This window comes from Aspergillus pseudodeflectus, assembly GCF_044049435.1.
Source record: "Aspergillus pseudodeflectus strain CBS 756.74 chromosome Unknown BJX68scaffold_61, whole genome shotgun sequence".
Classification (NCBI taxonomy): Eukaryota; Fungi; Ascomycota; class Eurotiomycetes; order Eurotiales; family Aspergillaceae; genus Aspergillus; species Aspergillus pseudodeflectus.
This window is the reverse complement of record NW_027263837.1, coordinates 107,882-132,998: the sequence shown is the minus strand read 5'-3', so window position 1 is coordinate 132,998 and position 25,117 is coordinate 107,882. Positions and strand designations below refer to the sequence as shown.

General features: G+C 52.2%; 9 protein-coding genes across 9 annotated transcripts; 5 read left to right on the top strand and 4 right to left on the bottom strand.

Annotated features, from left to right (window-relative positions):
- Positions 1 to 1,109: 1,109 nt before the first annotated feature.
- Positions 1,110 to 2,144, top strand: BJX68DRAFT_246135 (zinc finger CCCH domain-containing RNA-binding protein). Its single transcript, XM_071041604.1, has 2 exons — positions 1,110 to 1,554; positions 1,624 to 2,144. The coding sequence occupies exons 1-2, from the start codon at positions 1,254 to 1,256 to the stop codon at positions 1,950 to 1,952; spliced, it is 630 nt and encodes a 209-aa protein (XP_070894325.1). The 5' UTR covers positions 1,110 to 1,253; the 3' UTR covers positions 1,953 to 2,144.
- Positions 2,145 to 2,175: 31 nt separating this feature from the next.
- Positions 2,176 to 3,610, top strand: BJX68DRAFT_182571 (non-structural maintenance of chromosomes element 1 family protein). The gene is made up of 3 exons (XM_071037229.1): positions 2,176 to 2,491; positions 2,545 to 3,161; positions 3,209 to 3,610. The coding sequence occupies exons 1-3, from the start codon at positions 2,362 to 2,364 to the stop codon at positions 3,461 to 3,463; spliced, it is 1,002 nt and encodes a 333-aa protein (XP_070894324.1). The 5' UTR covers positions 2,176 to 2,361; the 3' UTR covers positions 3,464 to 3,610.
- BJX68DRAFT_278859 (intradiol ring-cleavage dioxygenase) lies at positions 3,465 to 4,913 on the bottom strand (the record flags this gene model as incomplete). Its single annotated transcript, XM_071048618.1, has 2 exons — positions 3,465 to 4,125; positions 4,189 to 4,913. 2 exons carry the CDS (start codon positions 4,911 to 4,913, stop codon positions 3,849 to 3,851), a joined length of 1,002 nt encoding a protein of 333 aa, XP_070894323.1. The 3' UTR covers positions 3,465 to 3,848.
- Positions 4,914 to 5,288: 375 nt separating this feature from the next.
- On the bottom strand, positions 5,289 to 7,162 carry BJX68DRAFT_278857 (uncharacterized protein; the record flags this gene model as incomplete). Its single annotated transcript, XM_071048617.1, has 8 exons — positions 5,289 to 5,778; positions 5,829 to 5,881; positions 5,927 to 6,056; positions 6,159 to 6,178; positions 6,215 to 6,548; positions 6,656 to 6,849; positions 6,908 to 6,976; positions 7,030 to 7,162. 8 exons carry the CDS (start codon positions 7,160 to 7,162, stop codon positions 5,536 to 5,538), a joined length of 1,176 nt encoding a protein of 391 aa, XP_070894322.1. The 3' UTR covers positions 5,289 to 5,535.
- Positions 7,163 to 8,874: 1,712 nt separating this feature from the next.
- On the top strand, positions 8,875 to 9,600 carry BJX68DRAFT_258303 (glycoside hydrolase family 11 protein; the record flags this gene model as incomplete). The annotated part of the gene is made up of 2 exons (XM_071043510.1): positions 8,875 to 9,155; positions 9,201 to 9,600. 2 exons carry the CDS (start codon positions 8,875 to 8,877, stop codon positions 9,598 to 9,600), a joined length of 681 nt encoding a protein of 226 aa, XP_070894321.1.
- Positions 9,601 to 9,744: 144 nt separating this feature from the next.
- Positions 9,745 to 10,959, bottom strand: BJX68DRAFT_258302 (zinc-dependent alcohol dehydrogenase family protein; the record flags this gene model as incomplete). The annotated part of the gene is made up of 3 exons (XM_071043509.1): positions 9,745 to 10,236; positions 10,326 to 10,733; positions 10,798 to 10,959. 3 exons carry the CDS (start codon positions 10,957 to 10,959, stop codon positions 9,745 to 9,747), a joined length of 1,062 nt encoding a protein of 353 aa, XP_070894320.1.
- A 2,291-nt stretch (positions 10,960 to 13,250) lies between these two features.
- On the top strand, positions 13,251 to 14,819 carry BJX68DRAFT_271404 (uncharacterized protein; the record flags this gene model as incomplete). Its single annotated transcript, XM_071046937.1, has 3 exons — positions 13,251 to 13,843; positions 13,907 to 14,228; positions 14,280 to 14,819. 3 exons carry the CDS (start codon positions 13,251 to 13,253, stop codon positions 14,817 to 14,819), a joined length of 1,455 nt encoding a protein of 484 aa, XP_070894319.1.
- Positions 14,820 to 18,167: 3,348 nt separating this feature from the next.
- Positions 18,168 to 19,805, top strand: BJX68DRAFT_278853 (CRAL-TRIO domain-containing protein; the record flags this gene model as incomplete). Its single annotated transcript, XM_071048616.1, has 3 exons — positions 18,168 to 19,061; positions 19,124 to 19,265; positions 19,348 to 19,805. 3 exons carry the CDS (start codon positions 18,168 to 18,170, stop codon positions 19,803 to 19,805), a joined length of 1,494 nt encoding a protein of 497 aa, XP_070894318.1.
- A 754-nt stretch (positions 19,806 to 20,559) lies between these two features.
- On the bottom strand, positions 20,560 to 24,015 carry BJX68DRAFT_271402 (uncharacterized protein; the record flags this gene model as incomplete). Its single annotated transcript, XM_071046936.1, has 2 exons — positions 20,560 to 23,021; positions 23,070 to 24,015. 2 exons carry the CDS (start codon positions 24,013 to 24,015, stop codon positions 20,560 to 20,562), a joined length of 3,408 nt encoding a protein of 1,135 aa, XP_070894317.1.
- Positions 24,016 to 25,117: the final 1,102 nt, after the last annotated feature.

The window sequence follows — 25,117 nt, the reverse complement described above, 5'->3', positions numbered from 1 at the left end:
ACCGGAAATAAGCATATAATGACAGTAATATGCCGGCCGATCTATCCAGGAGTGTAGAGGGCTGTCTCGTGGAGCTCATATGCGTGGTCTTGGTGTTCTCACTCGGCATTGCCCGCAGGTACAGGGATAAGGCTCAGTCCCAGCTAACCGATTAGCTCTCGGATGAAAGGCGATACTTCTCCAGCAGTCGATATTACGGTCGTTATCTAGGGATCCGAAGAGTGGACCAGAAGTACTACTGGACTTGCGATGCATAATCCCAAGATCGGACGCGTCGGAAGCCCGGAGGCGTTAATGCGAAGTTGAGATGCGGTAATCTGAGCAATGATTGAAATGCTGCTACAGTTTTAGGCGCGGTGAACGGCGGGGCAGGATAGCTTGAAAGTTCAATGTTAAATGAGTCTCAGGCCGAGCAGATACATAAGAAACCAATCCCCAGCGACGGTTCGAAGACCGCGTAGGAACTTTCCTGAGCGAACATTGCGAATAGTCTCGAGGTACATTCCAACCGTATCAATCGCAGTTTCAGGTATGATCAATCAGTCCGGTCGCAGGGAAAAGACAACCTGACGTGAAAGTTGTTGAGGAATTTAAGTGCGAGCTTGACCTCCATGCACATAACCTCATCTTTCTGTAATCACGTGATCTGGATAGAGAAGGCGCGACCGACACGCCTGATTCTGCCACGAAATAAGTCACTGTTCATTCGAGCCTGGTAATTTATTTAGTGGTTTTCCCTCTTATATTGAAGCTATCGCGTGATTCATCATCTTCAGTTCACTGGTTAAGCCAACTCTTTAAGCAGCGAAGTCGGATATATATTATGAAGCTACGGGTGTACAAAAAGAGACGCACCGAGATTGAGCAAGTACCCAGTAGTATTGGGGAATCATGGCCCGAAAAGACCAGCGATAGTAATGCTAGTACTAGTAGTAAGGCCTATTCACTACTCCGTAGTCAGATCAAGAATGAAAGCGCATCGCCCCGCGTTGATTCGTAAGTACTCAAGGAATTGGCCACCAGCAGTATTTGCCTCAGGCGCCCAATTAGTCATCCGATCACTGGAGCTCTCCAGAAACTTCAGTCTGGAGCTCCGATCTTCCTTGCGCGACAATTCTCCTCACCCCCACCGTGTCTCCTGTGAAAGTCACCTTCTCTCGAGCACCACTCCTTGAACTCATCTTTCCCCTCAATTGCTGCGCACAGCGACACGTATCCACTCCCTCCTCGACTTCCCTCGACCCGCCGCAACCATGGCCAACTACCTCGCCTCCATCTTCGGAACAGAACAGGACAAGGTCAACTGCTCCTTCTACTACAAGATCGGCGCCTGCAGGCACGGCGACAGATGCTCGCGCAAACATGTCAAGCCCTCCTACTCCCAGACGATCCTCATGCCGAACATGTACCAGAACCCTGCCTACGACCCAAAGAGCAAGATGAACCCCAGCCAACTGCAAAACCACTTTGATGCATTCTACGAGGACGTGTGGTGCGAGATGTGCAAATATGGCGAGCTCGAGGAATTGGTTGTGTGCGACAATAACAATGACCGTATGTGGCCCGATCAACCTCTGTTTCCTCGTGTCGAAATTTGTTCGTAGCTAACATGACTTTTTGCAGATCTTATCGGAAACGTTTACGCGCGATTCAAGTACGAAGAAGACGCACAGGCAGCCTGTGATGCGCTGAACTCCCGGTGGTACGCCGCGCGACCGATATACTGCGAACTTTCACCTGTCACCGATTTCCGAGAAGCGTGCTGTCGGTTAAATAGTGGTGAAGGATGTGTCCGCGGTGGATTCTGCAACTTCATTCATCGGAAGGACCCCAGCAACGAGCTCGACCGGGAGCTTCGTCTCAGCACGAAGAAGTGGTTGAAGGACCGTGGCCGGGATGCGCGCAGCGTGAGCCGCAGTCCGAGCCCGGAGCCTACACGGCGGAGAGGCTAGAAAGGCTGACTTGATGTTTGTGTTCAGTACGTGGCGTTGGGAGATTTATCCTTTGTATTTCTAATGATATCAAGGCCTGGTTTAATGGCATTGCAATATATGGCATAACCTTTTCGTGTAGCTGGCTTCTTGCCAATTCCAAACTGTCCCACCTGCATCGTATTAAAGCCCCTGCACCCTCACTGTCAGCTTCTCTAGCCCGTCCCACTGGGCAGTGCTGGCAGTGGACTAGAATGTTGCCCGTTTGGGTGATAATGGCTCGGTCTTGGCATCCATCCTTGGCGCGTCAGTCGCGTTGGACAAAGAAAAGTGTCGCAAGCAAAGCTTCACCACCAACTATTCCTCTTGCCAATACCATCTTCTGCTGCCAAATTACTCAGTGGCTGCATGCGAAAACAGAGCAGCAAAGATGTCGAACAGAAGAAATCGACATGCCTACGACAACAGCAACAGGGCCTTTCTGCAGGTCATGATGGCCCGCTCGAGCATAACATTTGAAGAATCAAAACCCATTCTTGCTGCTATTATGTCCGTTCGCGGTATGTTCCTCGTGCATTAACCTTTACTGTTATATCTCTGACAGTTTCAACAGAAGACCGACGCATCTCCCCAGACGACATCACAGAAGAAATCCTCTCCACCTTCATCGGCGCCGCCAACAGCGCAATCTCCCCCTTCGACCTCGAAATCCGAAGCACCCTCCCTCAACTACAATTAAAACCCGACGAGACAGGCAATACCACCCCGGAACGCGTCTACGCCCTCGTCAACACAACCAGTGACGACCTCACCCAGCTCGCGACGACATACTCCGCAGACGAAATATCCTTCATCAAGCGCATCCTCGACAAGATGTTCGAGACGAACAACAACAGAATAACGGAGGCCATGGCAGTCAGCTCTATTGACGCGATGCAGTGTGCAAAAGTACCCTCGGACGGAAATCGGCGGGAGTCGGGATCTGCGACGCAGCAGACGCAAGGCGGCGCTGCACACTCGCTTACCATGACGCAGGCGGAGGCTGTGATGAAGCAGCTCGTTGATGATGAGTGGTTTGATAAAAGTCCTAGAGGGTTCTATACGCTCAGTCCGCGCGGTTTGATGGAGCTGAGAGGATGGCTCGTTGCGACGTATAATGACGAGGGCGAGAATGGGCAGAGGAACAACAAGATCAAGTTTTGTGCCGCGTGCAAGGATATCCTTACTATCGTGAGTTGACCATCTACGGTGATTATCATACTGTGCTGACTGTTCAGGGCCAACGCTGCGGTAACCGGGACTGTGACGGCCGGTTGCACGACCATTGTATGCGCAACTTCTTCCGCGTCCGGAGAGCTGAACAATGCCCCGTCTGTCGAGCACCATGGCCTGGAGACAAATATGTCGGAGAGCGTGCGGTTCAGACCGGACAGCCCAGACGAAGCAATGTTCAGCCACGCCGCAGCGGCGTTGCGCCAAGCACGCAGGGAACGCAGTTGTCGGATCGGATCATAGAGGACGACAGTGATTGAGAACGTCTGGCATACGCTTATACTCACGCCTTAGTGTCATCCTCTCGGACATCTACTGCCTTCGCATGTTCAGCTTGATTACGCAGTGATACTTCAGGTCATGACGATGCGAATTTGTCGCCTACGCAACCTCGGAATCCAGCGTTGTACGCTCCACCCGAAACCGAAGCAAGCGAGAAACTGCGGACGAAGATACACTTCCCTCCACGTCTCGTCGACCCAACCCACTTGCCAGACAAGTTGACGCTACATAGCTTATGCTATACAGCCATAGCCACGATCGATAATGAAATAATGCACGGAATGAAAGAATGGAAGAGTGAAATGATTTCGTCTACCCTATCGCTCCGAAAGTACATAACTCGTAACATAGCCAGGTACGAAGTCAGCTGTTCTCCGCGGGAATTGGCAAGTCATTGTGGAAGACAACCTTGCGCCCCTGCTTCTGCATCGCCTCGATCGCATTCTTCTTTCGCAGCTCGCGCGCCTCCTGGTCGCTCAGCAGCACAAAGTCGTACGTCAGCAGCTTTGTCCCGAGCTTGACGCCGTACTTTGTCGCCATCTCTTCGTCTTCGACCGTCGACAGATCGACCACGAGCGATTCCTTGACACCGAATACCGGATCCGATGTCTCATACGGGTCACCGCGTGGATACAACGCGCTACCAAAGCCGGTTAGCCTTCAGCCTCATTACACGCACAACCACTAGACAAGAAGAACTCACGTAATTAAAAGATCAAACCCCTCCTTATCAAGCATAAAATGCACATGCCCCGGCCGATTCGGATGCCTCCCAAGTGCCTTCAACATCCTCCCGACAGGCCCATCCATGGGAATCGGATACGGCACGGGCACAATCGCTTGGAAGAAGAACTCGCCTTTCTTATCAGACCTCAACACACCACGCCCATCCGGCCCCGTTCGCCCGGGATTCTGCACATCGTAGAAACCCTTCGAGTCACCCTCCCATACATCGACCTTTACGTCCGGGACCGGGTTTCCGGCGGAGTCTCTGATTGTGCAGAGGACGAGGAGGCGGGTTGCGTCGGGGTCGCTGTGCAATACTGCACCATGGTCCATATCCTCTGCATCATGGGTGTGGAAGGGGCCGAGAACTGTCCCCTCTGTGGCTGGTGGTTGGCGTGGGTGATTGATTGCGTCGACGAGGGATGAGACGCCGAGTGTGTCGGAGAGGAGAATCATCTCGTGCCGGAGGTCGTCGCTTATCTGGCCGATTTGCGTGAGGAATTGGATTCCCGTGTTCCATTCTTCGGTGCTGAGGCGGGTTTCGAGGCAGAATGTGTGGAGGTGGGTGACGATGCGTTCGAGGAGGTAGCGGAGGCGGGGATCGGTGCATTGGCTGTTTACTAGGTGTACGTTCTCGGTGAGGTTTTCGGTTGTGAGGTCTTTCATGGGGGGTAGAGAGGTGGGGATCTCGGTGGAAGGCATGTTGGGTCTTGTAGGTGGTTTGTTCGTAACTTTTGGTTGTTATGGATGAGGAATCATCAGGATTCTAGGGAGGTCTTAAGCGAGAATCTTCCGGGCGGAAAGGAAATGTTTGTGTTTTCATGAGTCAAACTTGGACTGGCAGGCGAAGTGTAGCTGATAAATGCCCCACATTGATGCTCATCGTGCGACCTTCCCTGGCTGGAAACCCCACGTTGCGGCGGGGAGATCTCCAGCTCCATGTCTACGGATGTGGAGAAGCCGAACCGCAGTCGCGGAGCCATTTATTAATGCTGGTTGTGTGAGGGGACGGATGTTGAGGCGCTAGATAATGACATTATAGTAATGCCTCGCTGATGCTAGATGTATCATGATGACCCGCGAATATGCTCCTATATTACTCCGTAGATGTTGCCTCGTGTTCATCACCCGACTTGCGCTTCACCGGCGGGCGGTAGGGCTGTTGAGTCTAGTTCATGACGTGATGAGTATCGCCATTTAGTTCCCTTCGTTCGTTCTCGCGTGTAGGAAGTTCCGAGGCGGAGGCTTTCGTCGGGAGCTCGCTGTACGTCCTCTGGTCGGCTCCAAGTTCGACTGGGTCATCTGCTTTTTGAGCTTCACATCTTCAAGCGCGCCTGAAAAACCAAGCTGCAGCGGCAATAATGGCGACACCGGCCACTCCGCCAACAGTGCCTCCCGTGATAGCGCCTTTGTTGGGAGAATCGTCCACGGTAGGTAAATATGTTCCTGTAGGCAACGGAGCATAGAACAAAAATGCCAAATCAGAACCCGACCACTGCGAGGGAGTTGGAGTTGCTCGAATATCTTCTGCCAGGGCGGAGGGAATTGAGTAGACAGGCAGTGAGGGCTATAAAGTCAGCTTTGGTTAGATGCTCCCATAGGAATGCATTCTCTCACATCAAACTGATCAGTGACAGCTTCTGTCTGAGCGTTGTAGATAAACGTAGGTGCTTAGTAACAGTCAGCGTTAGCACCATCACCCTAAGCAAGTCGACCGCCAATGCCGAATATCTGTCTCCCATACGCTTCGCAGGTGGGACTCATCCGGCCTTCTGTGAGGCCCTCTGGGGTGTACCATTTGAAGGAGGAAATGCTCAGATACCTGTGATTGTTAATAACACGCATCTGCCAAACCGTGGTACGTACATATCAGTTATGATATCCTCGGATTCAAAGTCTCCTCCGCCAACAACAAGATATGGTATGGCCAGTGCCTGGATCACTGACGACGGCTGCGCAAAATTGTCCTAGAAAGGACATCGCCGGTAGTCGTTTGGTTATACCACGTTTCCTCCTCGAGACCATAGATCTGCACGTAGTCCTATGCATTCTGAACCGGTTACAGCGACTAATCCAGCAAACAAAGACTTGACTTACGGGAGTAAGTGTTGCGTCGATACCGGTTTGCTCAGATGGTACCTCACCACCAAAGTAAATCAGAGTCCCCAGACGACGGTTCGGGACGTAAACAAGAGCGCCCTCTTGTACCGGTGTGAACGGCGCATCCAACTGGGAAAACTCTCCGGTCGTCGTGTTGAACTGGAGCATAACCGTTGTATGCTCCTTCGTGTTATCGGTGATTGAAGGTGTCGTGTTGCTACTTTGGTAGCCACCAACCTAGTATGCAGCCTGAAGGTCAGGGACATTGACGTGCGCTATCGTTCCCATTAGTTGTATGGGGTGTATATCGTCGAGCGAGCTGCATCGCCATAAGAGAGCCGTACAGGCTTGACGCTACCTGATTGTAGCTCCCACTCTGCATTCCCAAGTGTATAAGTCCACGCCCCTTCGTCGGCTGATATGTTGCTCGCACCGCGACCGCCGTAGCTGTAGAGAGTGGTATTGCGGCGATTAGGCCAGAGCGCCTGGTCTTTGAGACTGGGGACACCGGAGGGAATTAAGCTTAGATTGTAGTTCGCTCCGTCGCTCAGGACCACCGGACCAGACAAGTCTACCTCCACAAGATAGTTGTCTACAATTGTCGTCGCCAGGCATCTGCCCCCCGTGAAGGCCGATCATATAGAGCACTTCGTTCGCAATAGTTACTGAAGCTTGTTACTCCGACCGTTGCGAAGCAATCATGAAATGGACAACTTACCACCGAACTTCCAGCTTCGACAAAAGCCCCCGACAAATCGCTCAACACGTCCCGCTTTGCAACTGTCGAGCCTGCCCTGCGCCGTAGCTTGCAGGCTCATACAGAAGAGAAAAATCAATATTAGACGCGACATTTTGTCTGACCGTCCGCGCCGTCGAGTCGCATTTGTGAAGAACCGTGGAAAACTCAACTCACGGGGGAGCTGCGCTATTATACGGCTGACAGATCGTCATGTCTCGGGGCTGCCATGACCGTGGTCACACCTGTTGCGATCTGCAAAGTCGTCGGGAGGCAATGCTGAGATCAGGGTCTTATTTGTGCATGGCGACCAATCGTTAAGGATGCTGAATGGGGCCAGTTTGCGATCTCCATTGAAATTCCCCTGCACCGTAGGATCCGCGGGGACAGAGTTGATAAGCTTAATAAACAACCGGAGGGCCTGGTTCTATAATCTGATTCGATACGAGTCAACAGGGCGTCTTGGAGTACGCATACGGAACTCCTGTTCCTGGTCAAGCCTGATGGCTAAGGATTCGGCGCAGCCAGACGGGCGGCGGACTTAGCGGGTGCCACAGCCGTCATTTTTCGGCAGTGGCGGAAGCTGGGGCTCTGGACTCATGAGAGGCCGGATCAGAGCGAGCAATGTGCTGACGAAGGGACATTGGCGCTGAGATTGATGCAAAGATGATTGTTGTTTGGTGAAGAAGATGGAGAGCAACCCGAGAATCAAGTACATACAGTAGAGGAAGGCACGTGCACTACGTGTTCCGCCCTCGTCGTCCCTCTTGTTCCTGAATCCGACACAACACTGCTCTCCGCTCAGTTGAGAGACCCTTCCAGATTCAGGAAATAAGCGAGACTCATTTATACTGCATCATGTCAATCATGGAGCTTGCGTATAAGTGTTCACCCGATTGAAAGGTTCGTCAACCCGTTCTGTTATTCTGTGCTTATGCGCAGTGCTAACAAGGCAGTCTTGTGCAGTAGTGGCTGACAGATCGAGATGGAAACAATCCAGGTCAGGACACGAGAGCCCTGAGTAGACAAGAGTCTGCCGTGAGATCAGAATGCTTGCAAGGAAGGACCAATTCTCGCCGATTCTCACACGAGCTGGCGACACACCAAACACCGTTCGGATCCTTGAAACCCGCAGGAAATGAGCTACCAGTCTGCCTGCACAAGGGCGCCCACAATGTACCTAGAAGGGTATTCGTCGCAAGCCATCTCGAGAGCGCGAGGGTTTACCTGTGAGAATATGCCTGAACTCTTCACCAAGAAAAACAAGGACCGAGAACCCGCTCTTCCGTCTGCCCGTGCTGAAGAAGTTCAGATCCGATCCCCCGAAACAGCTCCTGCGTCGCTATAGAGAAATTAGGCTCAAGGTGAGAGCCTAGAGCTTCCCCGCAGTCCGGCTTTACCCAGAACTTTATTCCCCGCCGACGCGATCGTCAACTACTAGAGCAATCGGCTATACTATTCAACAATTCAGCCTATATGCTCATGCGACGCTCGAATCCAGGATTCTAGCGGATGCTTGACCGTGCCAAGATTTCAAGACATTCCTTTTGGGACAAGGAGTTCACGGCGATCTTCTTCCTGAAGAAACTTGCCCGTGGTTAGCACTAAATGTGAGACGGATGAGTGGGCACCCGACGCTTTCCGTTTCACATACATTTAGCCTGATGTTCGAGACACCATCAACACCGCGACGGTTAGTCATGGAATGCCTGGAATGGCGCGACCCACCAAGATTGAGTCTCCACGACCAGAGGATGGGTATAAAACGGCGCATCTGCCCTTGACGAGATACTCATCCACAACTCCATCCCGGCACTCACAATCAAAATGGTTTCCTTCTCTGCCATCTTTCTCGCCCTCTCTGCTGCTCTCGGAGCACTCGCTGCTCCAGCTGACCAGGTCGCCGAGCGATCTGTCGGCGAGACTTCCCTTCTCGAGCGCTCCACTCCTAGCTCCACCGGCTACCACAACGGCTACTACTATTCTTTCTGGACGGATGGCGGCGGCGATGTTACCTACACCAACGGCAATGCAGGATCCTATTCCGTACAGTGGTCCAATGTCGGCAACTTTGTCGGCGGAAAAGGATGGAACCCTGGAAGCACCAGGTACAGCCGCTGAGCCAGTTAAGAGACCAAAGCTAACTGTAGCAGAACCATCAGCTACGGCGGTAGCTTCAACCCCAGTGGTAACGGCTACCTCGCGGTCTATGGCTGGACTCAGAACCCCCTAATTGAGTACTACATCGTCGAGTCCTATGGCAACTACAACCCCGGCAGTGGTGGCACTCACCGCGGAACTGTGTACTCGGACGGCGCGACGTACGACATCTATACCTCTCAGCGCGTCAACGCGCCTTCGATTGAGGGAACCAGGACCTTCACCCAGTTCTGGTCTGTCCGCCAGTCGAAGCGCACTTCGGGTAGCGTTACCACCGGAAACCACTTCAATGCCTGGGCCAGATTTGGCATGAGTCTGGGTACACACAACTATCAGATTGTGGCCACTGAAGGTTACCAGAGCAGTGGATCTGCTTCCATCACTGTCTACTAGGCCCTTTCACGCCTGTAGCTAGCTACCCTGCTAGCTGCTGTTATTGTTGTTGTTGTTGTTGTCGTTGTTGTCGGCACGTCTTCGCGTTCATTCATTTCGCTTCTATGGACGATGCTTGAGATTATTTTCCATGTGTATTGGAACTTACTCTATATCTATCGCGATCTTTGAAAAATGCCTTTGAGCCTCCATATAGTCATATGCCCCCTTCACCTCCTTGAACGTAAAGACTCTCTCGTCAACAACTGGCCTGATTCCCTTCTCATCTATAAACTGGTTCATCTCCCGGAACTGCACCCGTGTCCCGAGTAAAAACCCCCGCGTGATGCACAGATGAGACAGGGCATCCATAATGGAGGGTATGTTAGCCTCCGTTCCAGCGCCCAACAATCCAGCCAGAGAAACCACCCCATCAGTCCGCACAGCCTTTAGCGATTGCCCCACCGTCGACGGCCCACCAACGTCAACAACAATATCAACACCGCGGCTGTCTGGAGTAAGAGATCTGGCAATCTCGCCCCAATTCGCCGTGGTCTTGTAGTTGAGGACATGAGAAGCGCCGAGCTCCTTTAGCTTTACAGCCTTCGCCTCAGAGCTCGTCGTCGCGATTACAGTTGCGCCGGATGCGAGAGCGAACTACATACCACACATCAGCATACCCAAGTATGGTCTCAACCTTCCCGAAAGTTGAATCGCTAGAAGAATAATCCTTGAGGAAAACAAACCTGCAAAGCCGCAACACTGACCCCTCCACTGCCTTGCACAAGCACTGTCATCCCCCCTAGATTCCCTGGAACAAACTTCCCAGGGATCCCAAATAGCGCATTCCAAGCCGTCAGCCCAGAACAGGTCAACGTCGCCGCCTCGCGGAAACTCAGCGTCTCGGGCATCTTGACAAGCGAAGTCGCATGAAAGACACCGTACCGCGTCAACGTCCCATGAGCGACTTGACCCAAACCGCAACCGATTTCGCCAAACGTAGGTGCCCTATCCTCTGGACTGTTCACGGTAAGATGCGTCACGACACGATCGCCTTCTTTGAAGTTCTTGACGGATGATCCGGTTGCAAGGACAGTGCCGGCGCCGTCACTGGAGGGGATAATCGGGTTGGGAAGAGGGAGGCCGAATTTTCCCTGCCCACATCATCAATATTCCTCTGACGCCTCGGTGAATGAGCTTCCTCTGTGGTGTACGTACCCTCGCAATGGCGAGCTCACGATAATTCAGCGACGCAGCGTGGATCCGAACGAGGACGTCATTGTCGCCGAGCGGCGGGAGCTCGTACTCTTCGATGAACTCGAGGCTCGATGGGCCGTTCTGGCCTGCTAAGAGCCAGGCTGGGGACTTTGTCGTTGACATGGCGACTACTATGCCCTACAGTTCTAGGTGAGGAAAGAGCGAGCGGCGAGGATGAGGGGGAATTCCCGAATTTAAACGCCCACCACCGACGTCAAGGACTCATTCCCAAGTTTTGCAGTGGGACCCGAGCTTTTCCAGTTCCAAAATCCGTGAAGAAAGAATCCAAAGTGGAGAACCCGAGTCATTCAAGTCGATTCCTGCTTGTGCAGAACCGCAAACGCGAGTCGTGCGTGCCGGGACAGCGGAACTGGTCTCCACTTACAGTTCCATGGATTCCCAAGTTGTCGGGAGGGATCGGTCGACGCTTGGCCGCAGCCTGGCGAGAGATTCGAAAGTATGTTAAGTTAGCAGAGCTTAGGTAACTTGAAGTTGGACCAATTCCTCCGGACCAGAAGCCTGTTGCAAGAGAAAATGAAAACCTTGAAATTGAACCTACTTTTTCTCCTGTCGAATAGGATAACAGGAGCTTGCTGAGTTACCCGGATTGGGAATTTAGTCATCCATACCTACTGGCTGCGTTGCAGTACTGATTGCGCGTCCTTTGCTGTGTCTTCCTGTCGGCTTTCTTGTCGGTTTTCTGGGATCTGATCCTTGAGTTACCAGCGCTCTTAGTCAGGGACATATCGGGAAGAAGCGAGTTTATAGTATAGTGGTTGTTGACATTCTTCATACCAAGTATCTGGTGTCCCAAATACTGTGTGAGAAGGCACAAAGGGCTCCTCATTACTCATTATAAGAACATCATATCGCTCGAAACCTCTCCATCGAGATCGGCGTCCTTCTTATGACCATCTATCTGTCTTGTTATTGGATAGCTTCATCAACATCGCTATTCCTGTATCTGTTCAGGTCTCCTCTACAATGCTGAGCCCCTCGTAGAGTTTTTTGGTGACGGGTCTGTGACGTCGACCTCGCTGTCGCTGGCGATGATTACTAAGTCCTGAAAACTTAGTATACAGCTGGACGGCCTCATGGTCAAAGTTTTCGCAGTGAGTCACTCGCTACCAGCCAACACACAAACCTGAGTTTGCTCTCGTCGACAGGTGAGAAAGGTCGGTTTCGTCGGTCTCTCAGTGCTGTCGGGTATGGCTAGACTGTCAGATATTTCACAGGACTCTACAGGACCTTTTCAGGCTGAGGCTTTACCGTGATGGAGCTCGTAGTCCAGCAAAAGAGTAATACAGTAATACAGGCCAACGCCATCTCGGTACTCTCTCCAGTAGCTCGCTCTGATTGAGGTACTCATCAAGGTACTTTATGTAGGTATCTAGACAGGGCCTGTACATCCTAAAGTCATCCAAATAACAAGTCAACATTGTTCTCTGATATATCCTGTACTCGATCCTAGCTTGCTGCTCTTCCAATAGAGCAGTGGTGCACCACGGCATGAGGTTTATTGCCGCCTCCTCTACCCACCACCATCGTCGTCGGCTCCGGAGTGAACCTCGAACAAAGGTAAAGAGAAAACTTTGATCGTAGAAGCACCTAGATCGCGGTCTCGTTGCTCCATCGTCCAATCAATGACACTGAACCAGTTGTCGAGAAGGTGGCTTAGGTAAATATTCGCTTGAAAAAGTAAAAGTGAATGCGTACATAGGAGTGAAGTCCTTTTCTCGCCGTCGTTCCCCTCTCCACCATCAGTCTACTATCCAGTTCATCTTGCTATCCACCACACCCATCAGTTTAGTTTACCATCCGTATTCGGCTTATTCTTGCTCACAGTGAGGTATAGTTGCTGTTTCTCGTGTTTTATTTTCTATATTGATGTAGTTTCCCTCAAGCTTGACGATTTCGCTTCCTGATCCTCCTCGTCCACACCCACCTCATTCACCACATCCATCCATCTACCATCCACATCGGGCTCTACATCGCTCTACATCTGCTCTGCTGAGGTACAAGAACTTCATCTTCCTTTTTAATGGGTTTTCCTCTTCCCTTCTAGAAAAAAATTTCTGACGTCCTTAGCTTGACTTGTTGTTACCTCCTCAAAATCACTCACATCCGATATCGACTAACTCGGTTGTGTCTCGAATCATCCGTTTACAATTCACATCGACTTTATATCCTGCTCTCTCGTGAGGTATGAGACTTCCTTCCTTTTGAATAGCTTTGTTGACTCTTAACATCTACAGCTTGACACTTTGTGACCCTGCCCTCTTTACCAACATCTTCAATCTCCCTCTTCACCCACATCATCCATCTCTTTTATCCATCACAATCTTCTCTTGTCGGTCTACTACACTCACATCTTTTACTTTATTTACCCTTTTACCCTACCATCTTCCGTCACCATGTCTCATCATATCGCCGAACTGCACAAGCACTTTTACCAAAACACAGCCGCCTTCACCCCCGAGGCCATTGAGAAGTCGATTTTCGACATGGTCAGGCTTTGGGACTGGAATGGCGAGAAGGCCATTGCGTCCAACCTCGACTCACGCCCGAGGACCATCAACACACTTCACCGCATCTATCGCCAGACCTTGACCCTGGGCTACGCCCCTGATCCAAACCAGCTCAGACCAATTGGGTTGAACCTCAAGCTTCTGAGCCTTAGGCTCGATGGTTTTCCGAAGGATGAACAGTCGGACAACCCAGACCACTACTTTGAGCCCATGTCCAGCGACCATCTCGACACACACCCAATCGCCCTTGTCCCTGCCGACGATTCACCCAATGAGCATCAAGCTACAACACGCCCGGCACCACTACAACCCAGCGACTATGCCACCGACATCTGCTCAGAACCAGGAATGACTTCTAACCAGATTAAATGGTATTTTATGGAGGCTCCCCGCGAGAATTATTGCGAGGCTCTCCGCGAGGACCCCAAGGATCCCTATGCACATTTCGAGTTGATCAAGGAAACCGGTTGGTACAGCTCGTAAGTTTCCCTCCACTTACACCATGTCGTCCTCCTACCGCACATACACCTAACCTATATCAGGGACGAACCCCGGTTCGAGGAAAACCTCTTTGGCCCAAACCTCTTTGGCCAGCACCCCATAGCGGCCATTCCTCGTCGGTATGCCGATGGGCAGCGCTGGTTCGTCGACAAAGCCTTCGTCTGTCCCCCGACCGACCCAGGCGAGTATCAGCCGCACCTCTCCCTCATCGTCTGCCACGACTACCAGCCCCTCCTCCATGACGATACAAACAACATTCACAACACCCTTCTCCACGGCGAGATTAAGGCAATCATGCAGGCTATGATTGCTCGATACCACAACTTCGAATGGCCTTCCATTCTGGAACAGCAGGTCATCCCAGTACGTACCCCTTCCTCACATCATCTCCTGGCATTATACTCACGAAACCAGATTCAAGTCCTCTCCGTCATCGGCGAACGGGCCCGTATTCTCCAAGCCCACTTCAACGGCCAGGAACTTGTCGTCCGCAGGTCCTTGCTCTTCACCCCAAGCGAGCCGGGCCCGTTCGCCGAGGACGAATGGTACGAGCTCTTCGCTCGCTACCTCGCCGCCAAACCTGTCGGCAACACCAAACAATTCCCGCTAAACCCATCGACCCCCCCGACCCCGCCACCGACACCACCTGCCCAGTCCGTACCCTCTCGCAAAGAGAAAGCCCCTCGCCACCCCCGACCCCGACCCAAACCCTCTCGCGGGGAGAAAAAGCACCAGTGCCGCGTGCAAAAAGCCACCAAGTCTCCGACTAGACGCCCCGTTCAACATCACACTCCGTCCACCAGCACTCGGTTCGACACCGTGGTTGGTGACACCGTTCCTCCGAGGAAGAGGAAGAGGAATACGCAGGAAGACGACGACGACAAGAACAATAATAACGACAACAACAAACACCGCGACAAGAGAAGACCCCATCCAGCCCGCGACTGTTGGTAATTATCTAGGTGGATATGGTTGATCTAAGTTACCATGTACTGGGGTTGATTTGTAAGACTATAATATACGTTGACTCGTTGGATCTTTTTCCTTTTGGTTATCACATGTATTTTATCTATTTTTTTTTGGCTTTTGTTTTCGTTCAAGGATCAGGATAGGAGACCTTTTCCCCCTCGAGGTACAGTTTTTATCGTCCGCGAAATGCTTTTGCTGGCCTCGTCGGGGTTTTTACTGGCCCTATCTCCCAAGTTGGTCATCAAAACTGCATGGGCTTTTTGGTTTTCATGTTGATTTCTTGTATACTATTTTTCTAGGTTAATGCTCTATCCAATACTCTATCATCCTAGGGTTCTTTTTGGTTTCAATTTATTCATTACGCATTACTCACAATGTATTGATTTGTCGATGCCATTTTTCAAGGCTACGAATATTATTCAGAAACAGTTACATATCACTTTCCACAGCAGTCAAAGGCACGAAAGACGTTGATTCATAACGAATTCTTATAGAAAACTCCATGAACAAAGAATAAATGGGCATACTGTGGTGCGATAGACGGACTTAGGCGCTAGAGAGGGAAGGTGCGGCTGTCAGCCTGCCCAGCGTCCAGGTTTTCCGTCTGCCATTAGGACTCACGTCCGCCGACAAATCCCTTGCATGAGCTCTGCAACTCATTTCTCCATCGGACAACTCGAGAGGCGATACCTTACGTTTGAACAAATAGCAAGTTATTCTCTTCCTCCTATCACGCACCTTAGAATGTTTACGGCTATGGACTTGCTCGAGACCCTGCTGGCTCTCTCCCTGTGTTGGTCTCGACCCTCGCAACGCACATGTTTTCAGCAACTGTGGAGAGCTTATACTGACTTGAAAGCTTCGTCTATAGCCTTGCCTCGAAGGCTTTGTATCTCAAGCCTCAGACATCATACTCCGACCATTTCACTTCCTTCGGTCCTGCTGCCCTGATCTCCCGTCCGTATGTCCCTATCGCTTGAGCGATGAGGTCTGGGCGCAGAGGCACTGGTCTTGAGGAGAGCGAGAACCCCATGGCTTGACCGGGAGTGAGTAATATGATATGCTACCGTCCCTCACACCATAGTTCCGCGTGGGTTGGGTTCACGGTAGATGCAGAGTTGGAGAATGCTGGCAAACTACCTACGGCCAGCTTGGTTCGCACCACTCGGTCAACAACCTAGGTTAGTACTTTCTTTTCATTTCTTTCTTTTACCTCTCTTAGATCATAACGAGCTTAACTTCGTGGAACAGAGATAGACAGCTCTTTACTTTCACTCAGCACGTGCTCAACTCCTCCCCTGTCCAGTCCATTGCTCGTGGCATCGAACTAGATGTGCTTCTTGGCGACCTATGATGATAGGCCTACGCCTCAATGGGCCGCTCAACCAAGTCAGACCGACAAAGACAATGTTAGATACCAGTCCTGGGAACAAATACTCCTTACCTGGCAATCCAAAGAAGCACCGGTCCGCCCAAGTTCGTCGTGCAATACCGAGTTGCCATCGATGCTGAGCCACAGGACACACCATCTGCGACTCTCCGCCCCTGCTTTGTCCTCTGACTCTCGGCACGAATCCTGTCCATGACCTGGCCCCGAGCCTCACAGTCTGCATTCTCCCGGGCTCGGGCCGTGCGGACCCCTGCATCAACCGGACGCTGGTCGTTGGTCGCGGCCCTGCCACCGGAACTTCTCCGTCACTATATTCATACAGAGCGTCCCGCAAGCGTTAGTCCGTCACAATAGTAGTCTGGAACTACTCCGGCAGGCGCATCACGACGCCGATAACAGGGCCGTACACCCTGAGTACCGCTAGCCGGAGACACGGCCTCAACGCTGACGCTTGCTTCTTGTCGAGCTGAAATAGATCTCCTGGAGTCAGCAGTGGTATGGTTGTTGACACCATTTGCGAGGTTGGTCAACTGGAGGTTTTGCTACGCCATCTCGCTGCCCGACGAGTATGTGGTACTTACTGCACAATCTATCGCTACGAATACCTATGCAAGCGGTCAAGGGCACCAAAGGAGTCATTTATGTATCCTCGAGAAAGAATCCGACAGTCGCCATGCTGGGAGATCGAAGTGCCGCAATCTCCGGGGGAGCGGAACGACCCTGGATCGGTTGGTAGTGTTCATAAATGACAAGGAAGGTCCTCGTGGGGGATTTGAGGCTAGTACTTTCGTCCTGTTCTAGGAAGCATGGCGAGCGTGCCAAGTTTGATCAAGTTTCGGTTGACGGTGGATCAAAGAAACATCATATTTTGTGGACGACGGGGCGATATCTCTCCTCTGATGGAATTTCGCCATCAAGCATCGGCTATTTAGCAGCAGAAGAGGATAGACCACCTCCAACCCGAGTCGCATCTCCTTCCTGTTTGGGAGTAGATGGGGACTATCACGTGCGCCTTCTTCGTTGTTAGCGGGTCCTCGCGGACGTTTCTTAATTTAGGCAAGCGACCCAGCGCAGATCACGAATTGTGAAACTCGACACGCACAACTCGCACGTCATGAACACTCACGGGGTAGACAACCGCCTCGTACCGTGGATGCAATGAGCCCCTGTGCAACGCGTCCCTGTGTAGGGCGCGTGCAAAGCGCCAAATTACCGATGTTTCAGGAGCTGTGGCGAGGACAACAGGGGAACTGATGCGAGTGCATCTTATCGGCTCGCATGGACATGGAGCCGACATGCAGTCATGGCAGATAGCGCAGGAACCCTGCGGCTCCAGCCTTGGAGACGTTCGCCGGCGCGTCGCCCGGACTCTCTCGCCTCGGTATATGGTCGGTAGAGAAGTTTCGGAGAGTATCTTGTGGGCTTCGTGCAGCATACGCGCCTTATCTTTCTGCAATCCAACTACACATGAGGTGGACGGTGAAAGCAGAGCAGAGTCAGAATCGTCGAGGGAGAAGATCCCGCGGAGAGGCGTCGCTGCGCTCGTGGACTGTAAACTAGTGGCTGCGATGCCGATTGGCCAGTTTCTCTCCACGGGGTCGAGTCCGGAGAAAAGGCCCGTGCAAGGCACGTTTTCAGGGCGTGCGTGCGAGCGTCAGCGTGATGCGAGCTGGGAATCCGTGCTCGACAAGCGCCCAGGAACATTACCACCAATCATCGTTAGGCCATCTCGCAGAGGTCGCCCTCGGAGGTATCTGTGAACGCGGGGAAAGACCGAGGCTTGCGTCCGGGGATTTCATGTGGAACCACTCGCCACATATTTATCGATAACGCTGTTCCTGTACCTGTCCTTTTTTGTTTCGTTCCTGCAGTTCATTTCTTCTGTCCCTCCTTTTACTGCATTGCTTTACTCCCCGCTCAATCCTCTCCTTCTACACACCACCATGGCCGTCCTTCCCACCACCGGCCACGTCGGCAGCCTCACTCCCACCGAAGAAGCCAAGCTGCAGGAATTCTGGACACTGCTCTTCACCACCGTCTCCTCGCTGCTCTCCGCCGTCTACGACGTCCCCCGCCCCGAAGGCTCCCCGAACGAACTCTTCAAGCTCCTCAACAACATCAAAGAACCCACAGTCGACGGCATTCTCGACGCACTGAAGAGCAAGCCTGCAGAAACCAACGGCACAAATGGCACCTCCAATGGAACCAATGGCGCTATCGCGGAAAAGTCGCTCGATAAAGTCGAGTCGCTTGTGAACAAGGCCGACGGCAAGACGCTGCTCGACCAGCTTTCCAAGGAGAAAGTCACGAAAGCGCATCTCACCACCCTCACCGCCGACCTGCACAAAGCAGGCCTCCACGACGCCGAAATCAAATCCATGGAGAAGATCCTGACCAAGATGTCCCTCGCAGAAATGTGCTTCGCGCTCCTGAAAATGGCCAAGCAGGAGCATCCCGACTCGCTTCTCCTCCGGTTCCTGCGCGCCCGTAAATGGGACGTGAACAAGGCCTTTGGAATGATGGCGAATGCAATCTACTGGCGCCAGACATTTGGGGTTGACGACGACGTCGTCCCCAAGGGCGAGCTGCACGCTTGGCAGCAGGCGCATGATTCGTCGCTCAGCAAGGCCGAACAGAAGGAGGGCAAGGACTTTATCTCGCAGCTGGAGATGGGCAAGAGTTACCTGCATGGGCTGGACCGTGAGGGCCGACCGGTAAACATTGTACGAGTAAAGCTGCACAAGCCTGGTGCGCAGACGGCGGCTGCACTTGAGCGATACATTGTGCACGTTATCGAGTCGACGCGCGTTCTTGTCGCTCCCCCGGTTGAGACTGGCGTATGTCTCCCATCCAGACTATGCTCGAGGATAGAGCGAGTAAACTAACTTTTTTTTGCCAGACAATCCTCTTCGACATGACGGGATTCACCCTCGGCAACATGGAATACCACCCCGTGAAGTTCATCATCCAATGCTTCGAAGCCAACTACCCTGAATCCCTCGGCCTGCTACTGATCCACAACGCCCCCTGGATTTTCTCAGGTACGCTCCACATCTCCCAAAATTTCGCTTAACCCCACGTTACAATAATTAGCCCCAGACTGACTAAACTTCACGTACACAGGAATCTGGAAGATCATCCACGGCTGGATGGACCCCGTCGTCGCCTCTAAAGTACAGTTCACAAAGAACATCAACGACCTTGACAAATTCATCCCGCGCGAGAAAATCCCCAAGGAGCTCGGCGGCGACCAAGAATTCACCTACAAATACATCGAGCCCGCCGCCGACGAGAACGCCCTCATGGCCGATAAAGCCGCAGGCGACGCAGCGATGGTCAGCCGGATGATGACGGGCCTGGAGTTCGTCGCGTCGACCGCGGCGTGGATCTCCGCCTCACACTCGGCGAAGAAGTCCGGTGAGGAGAGCGAGAAGGAGGCCGCGAAGCATCTTGCTAAGAGGCGTGCTGAAGTTATTGAGAGGTTCCGACAGAGTTACTGGAAGTTGGATCCGTATGTCCGCGCCAGAGCACTGATTGATCGCCGGGGGGCCATTAAGGATGGGGTTGTATATGATTTTTAGAGGGGGGAAGAGAGTGTATAATGTATGGCTATGTGATGTGATTTGTATGTGATATCCTGCTATGTTGCAATTATTTTCTTCTCTTCCTCTATTGTTTTCTTCTTCATATCAGGTGTACTAGACTGTAGTAGCTCTGGAGTGAAGAGCCGTCGCTGTGCGAGGAGTCCCAGTCTTTATCGCAAACTTCCTTGGCTAGAAATAGAAACCTGGATTCCATCACCGATTTCCATTGCAGAGCAAGAACTGAGAGATGATGTTTGTCATCTATCCCGTCAGCCGACCTCCTACGGAGGCCGTCTTTGAGCTAGGCTGGTAGGTGAGGTACATCCATGAAAGGCGTCTATGATTATCTGCGTGAGTTGTATCAACGGTAAACATAATGCGAAGAGATAACCCGCTGAGCAATATAATTGCTGGACGTCGAGGACTCCGATGCCCCCCCAATGTACAAGAGGGGCCAGTACGTATACCGCCAAGTGTCATTTGCTCAAGGGTAAGGAGTAGCGAGGACGGCATGGAGAGGAATACGGGTCTTCGGAGGGCAGCATGGCCATAGGGCAGGGACCACTGGTGATTCAAGGGACGCTATAGAATGGAATAATGCTTTGAAAGAACTGCAAGGACAATTTATATAGCGGGTATGCGCGGCAGGTAAGCGGAGAAGCAGAAAAATAGAGCAAAAGACAGGAGTAAGAACGAAATCATAGATCGTAAGCCGTATCTCGTCACTCATGCAGGTACAGGCATATCAAGATCATCTCCGGACTCGGAGCTTCGAAACAGCAATATCAAATGGCGTGGGCTTATACTCCTCCTCAGCCAAAGGGCTGGTCATATCAAGCTGGGTAGTTGGTGTCGAGGGTAGATCGGCATCGTCACCAAATACCGTTGTATCATCTTCGTCAGAGTATAAGCTCATTTCCTTGGTAGTGATAAGCACGCCCTTCTCTTTCTGAGCATCCGGATCCATCGTGCTGGTCTTTGAATGAGATTTGGCCTCTGCTGTACGCAGAATACACGCAATCTCCTCGTTACCCATGCGCGTCGCACGCATCAACGGCGTCTCATTCATATCTTGAACCACAAGATTGACCTTCCCCGTCTCAACGAGTAGCCGCACGACCTCAACATGGCCATTCGCTACTGCAGCCATTAAGGGTGTGATCGAGCCCGTGCTGTGATCTGGATCGGCCCTGCCTGTACCAAGTAAAAACCTGACAACGTCCGCATGCCCTCCGTCTGCCGCGTACCATAGTGGGGTCCGCCTATGACCATCGGGCGTGTTGAGATGGATTCCGCGCTCAGCTAGGAGCCGTACGACCTGGATATGGCCGTTTGCGGCTCCGCACCCCAGTGGTGTCATGGTGCCCATGTCCCCGCGGTTAGGGTTGACCTTGCCTGTATTGAGTAATTGCCTGACGACGGCGTCGTGTCCTCCATTTGCGGCGTACCATAGTGGCGTCCTTCCAAGAGTATCTGGGGCATCGATGCGAAGGCTATTAAACATCCGCGAGAAAATACCCTGGCGGTGAGACGCGTCGAGCAGTAGCTGGACGATACTTTCATGACCATTTTCTGCGGCGAGGGATAGGGGTGAACGGTTATTCTGCACAGAATTTAACTTGAGGTCGTCAGACTGTAACAGCGTTGTCGCCGCCTGGGAAAGTCCAAGAAACGAGGCTTTCATCAACGGAGTCCACCTGCCTCTGTATATATCAAACATGTCATTCATGAACCAGAAGTGTGGAATTTCATCGTCGCGGCGCAGGAGGTCGAGGACGAGCTCATTAACCGGGTCGTCCTCATTGAAATCGGCAAGACGGACGTGGTGGTGCCAGTTTTGGACGGCATATTGTAGGAAAGGGTGTTTCGGAACCATGGAGACGAGCTCATCCCACTTTCCATCATAAGAACCGGTGTAGGTGGAGTGCAGGTATTTGACGCAGGCTTCGGCGAGGATTCGATGTGACTCGCCTGGCCTCAAGGACTTTTCCCATGCGGTATATGAGGGATATCCGTCGTGTTTTTGTTTGAGAAGGAACTTTCTGACCGATGGGTGCACCAATCGTATAACGTCGTCGGTTGTAGTAATGATGAGCCCGCATATTCCTCGGATACTGTGCCTGAATCGATGCATAGGCTCAATCTGGACATGCTCTGTTCCAAGCGCCTCCAACGCACCCGTAAGCTCTTTTAAAGATAATGGCCTCTTGGCCGCCATGACCATGTGTAGAATGGTTTTTGCCGGGCCATAGTCGGTAGACCATTCCAATAGCTCACTGTACTCCCGTCCCACACAATCAGGCAGATTTCCCACCATCGCGCGTATGCTGCCCGTGGTGATTGCAACCGCTGCTTCGATCTCGTCGATAACGTACTTCGCCCAAAGGTATATCTTGTTAGGGACTGAGGTCAATTGGCTGAGAAGGAAAGTGTGCTCGTGTTGAAGGAGACAACGACGGATAGCGAGCTGAGACGCTCTGTGTCGAATGTAAGTGCCAATGTCCTTCGAGATCTGGTAAGCTGGTATGCCGTCATCCCCGCATATGTGGATGGAAGGATTCTTGTTCTTTAAGGCTTGGATGCTTCTTTGAGTGGTGGAACATGGTCGGCTTGTGAACAAAATTTTCAAGTTGGGAATTGCTGCTGCGTCGAACCGGCGGACCAGCTCGTTGACCAGTTCTTCTCTCTCATAGCTGGCGATCTTGTCGATCGCATCGAGCACAAGTATGACTTCTCCGTCTTGATGCCCAACAGCATCAATGAGCATTTCAAACAAATCACTGAATAGTATAAAGTGGGGCACGTCTTTTGACTCCAATGTAGTGAGCACCGATTCGGAAATAAGCTCTGGCCGTTGCTCGAACAGCTGATGCAGAATGCAGCACATGGCGCGCGAGAGAAGTGAGCCCTCGTAGTCGACAGTGAAGAAGTAATAGCAGACTGTTCTGCTTGGTGAGCTCGAGAGCACTTCGTCGACAAGGTGCCTGGCCAGTACGGACTTTCCGGTCCAAGGGTCTGAAGAGACCCAAAGGAGCCCTGGGGTCTTCCCGCCCACCCATTGCTCAAAGGACGAGTGAACTGTCAGCCATTGACATGTTGCGTCAATCGGACGTGCGTGTGAGTTTTTCTCGTCCTGATATGCCCGCAACTGTAGTTTGTTCAAGATATTCTTTTTGCGTACAGACTGTGCGTGGTCTGGGGAAAGATCCGCTCCTAAGAAACAGTCAGCGCAATAACAATAATGAACACAGGAGCATATACCCATTGGAGTTGCATAGGTTAACATCTCCTTGGCTATTGCTGCCGCGGCAGCAGCAGCGTATCCATGCCACTCATCGTTCTTGTGCGAGTCGCAATAGTCTGCAATACCCCGAATGACGATACATGCCAGGTCGCCAAAAGTACCAGCAGCTTCCATATCGAAGCATAGGGCTCCCTGAAGTTCCTCAGCGATGATGTCTCTCGTAACCCCATTCTTTATGACTGAATTTCCCGAAGCGATAATTCCGTAGAATATTCGCGATGTTTTGGGCGATGAGCGAGGACTACGTACAAGAGCCCTTCCCTTGTCGCAGGACGCGCATGTGGTCACGTTGTTCGGGTGCCAGTAGTCAGTTGGGAACAGCAAATCACTGGATGTTGGTGGTCTGCTATAGTGCTCTCTCAGCAGAGGGTATCGCCCAAACATGTCACAGATGAACTCATCAATGCGATGCGCTCGCGCCCGATGGTCAGACCGCATCTTCGCCAGGACAGGACCTCGTTCCGGTGCTGGTGTGGGCTTGTATTTCTTGCCCTGGGGAGTCTCTGTCGTGCCGTAGTCACAATCGTACCGCACTATCCCGCCCAACCTCCCTTCGGGATCACTCACCACAACGTCGCCGAGACGAATATCAGCTGCAGTGCTAGGGATACCTCCGCCAATCCCAACGAGCAAACATAGTTCGACCTCGACGAACGTCCTAGTAAGGTGTGCTATAATTACCGCCGTTCGCGTCAGGCCCATATCTCCGCGAGAAAAGGACCCAATGACCACGTTGTGCCCGCTCATAGTTCCTAAAATATAGACGTTATGGTCGTGAGGATTCTGTGTAAGTGGCTCGTGCTCTTCGTCAAGCATATACCGTGCCGCGCTTAATTCTACCTCCAGCGGGCAGATCAACGCTACGGAATAGCTTTCATGGCGTAACTGACGCTTTGGACTCATTATTCGTATATGATGGACAGTGTGGCTGAGGATGGGTTCTGGAGGAAGGGAAATGAGACGATGAACGAAGGGCGGTTGGCTTTGGTTGAAGAACCGACAAGTATGCGAAATCCCGGAGAAAGTAGCTTTAGATGGAATGTCGCTGCAAGTGAGAGAGTTATTTGATGGGGTTCCAGAAAGAACGAAGCAGAGGGAGTGTATTAAACTCGAGAGTCGGGCGGCAGTTCGCGATGTTATGACTGCGGCAAGGCGTAGCTCACGAGAGGCTCGACCCACAGGCGCCAGTTGGTGGTTTCGACAAGCGCCGCATATTCAGAGCTGGCGAATGAACTTCACAGCCGTATAGGCAATCTGAGGGCCAATCGGGGGACGGAAAAGTTGGTAGGAAGCATGGTTGGGAGCGGTTGACTGTCGGGCCAGGGAGGCTTCAGAGCCCACGACGGTCCGTGCGGCCGGGTAACCATCACTCTTTCTAAACAGATCGACGCTGGGCGAGTTATCCTCCTTGCTTCTCTACGACTTGAGTTCCTTTTTGTTGCGGCGTGTCTACATACCAAATTCAATTGGATGCCATCTCGTGCTTTCCAGACCCAAGGGTGAGGCTGTGGTTGAACGCCGCGGCAGTTCTGCCCCACGAGGCTGAATCGAATGGGCGACAGCGCAAGTCTGTGTTACCGTTGTCGCCATCACTACGCCCCAACATGGAGGTCATTTCGACTTCGCTTACTGCAGCTGCCAGCACACAGTTCAGCAAGTTAGTCGGTACGCCCCGACAAGCTGTGTGCTGGTACTCGACGACGATCAGAAAGCCCAGCGCCAGACAATCAATTCGGTTTCAGTCACGATGGTCTCCCTCTGATTGCGTGGAGCGCCAGAGCCCTGAAAAAAGAAGGCCTTCTTCTAGCCATGGTGACGACCGCAAAATTACCTTCGCAGACGCTCCGTTCAAGGATCTTGCCCCTCGAGCGGCGTGGCGTTCAAATCATCCTATGAAACGTCGAATTTCCGTATTTTTGATCTCAATCGTACGCTATGAAGGTATCAAAAAGCTTGCAGGACTATTTGCACACCGTGGACCGGCCGTGGAAAGTCCTATGCGGAT

Excerpts from the sequence above, each read along its gene's own strand:
- BJX68DRAFT_182571 (XM_071037229.1), top strand. The coding sequence starts at position 2,362 with ATGTCGAACAGAAGAAATCGACATGCCTACGACAACAGCAACAGGGCC. Across the intron at positions 2,492-2,544 it reads TGCTATTATGTCCGTTCGCG|AAGACCGACGCATCTCCCCA; the intron begins GTATGTTCCTCG and ends CAGTTTCAACAG. Across the intron at positions 3,162-3,208 it reads GCAAGGATATCCTTACTATC|GGCCAACGCTGCGGTAACCG; the intron begins GTGAGTTGACCA and ends CTGACTGTTCAG.
- BJX68DRAFT_246135 (XM_071041604.1), top strand. The coding sequence starts at position 1,254 with ATGGCCAACTACCTCGCCTCCATCTTCGGAACAGAACAGGACAAGGTC. Across the intron at positions 1,555-1,623 it reads GTGCGACAATAACAATGACC|ATCTTATCGGAAACGTTTAC; the intron begins GTATGTGGCCCG and ends GACTTTTTGCAG.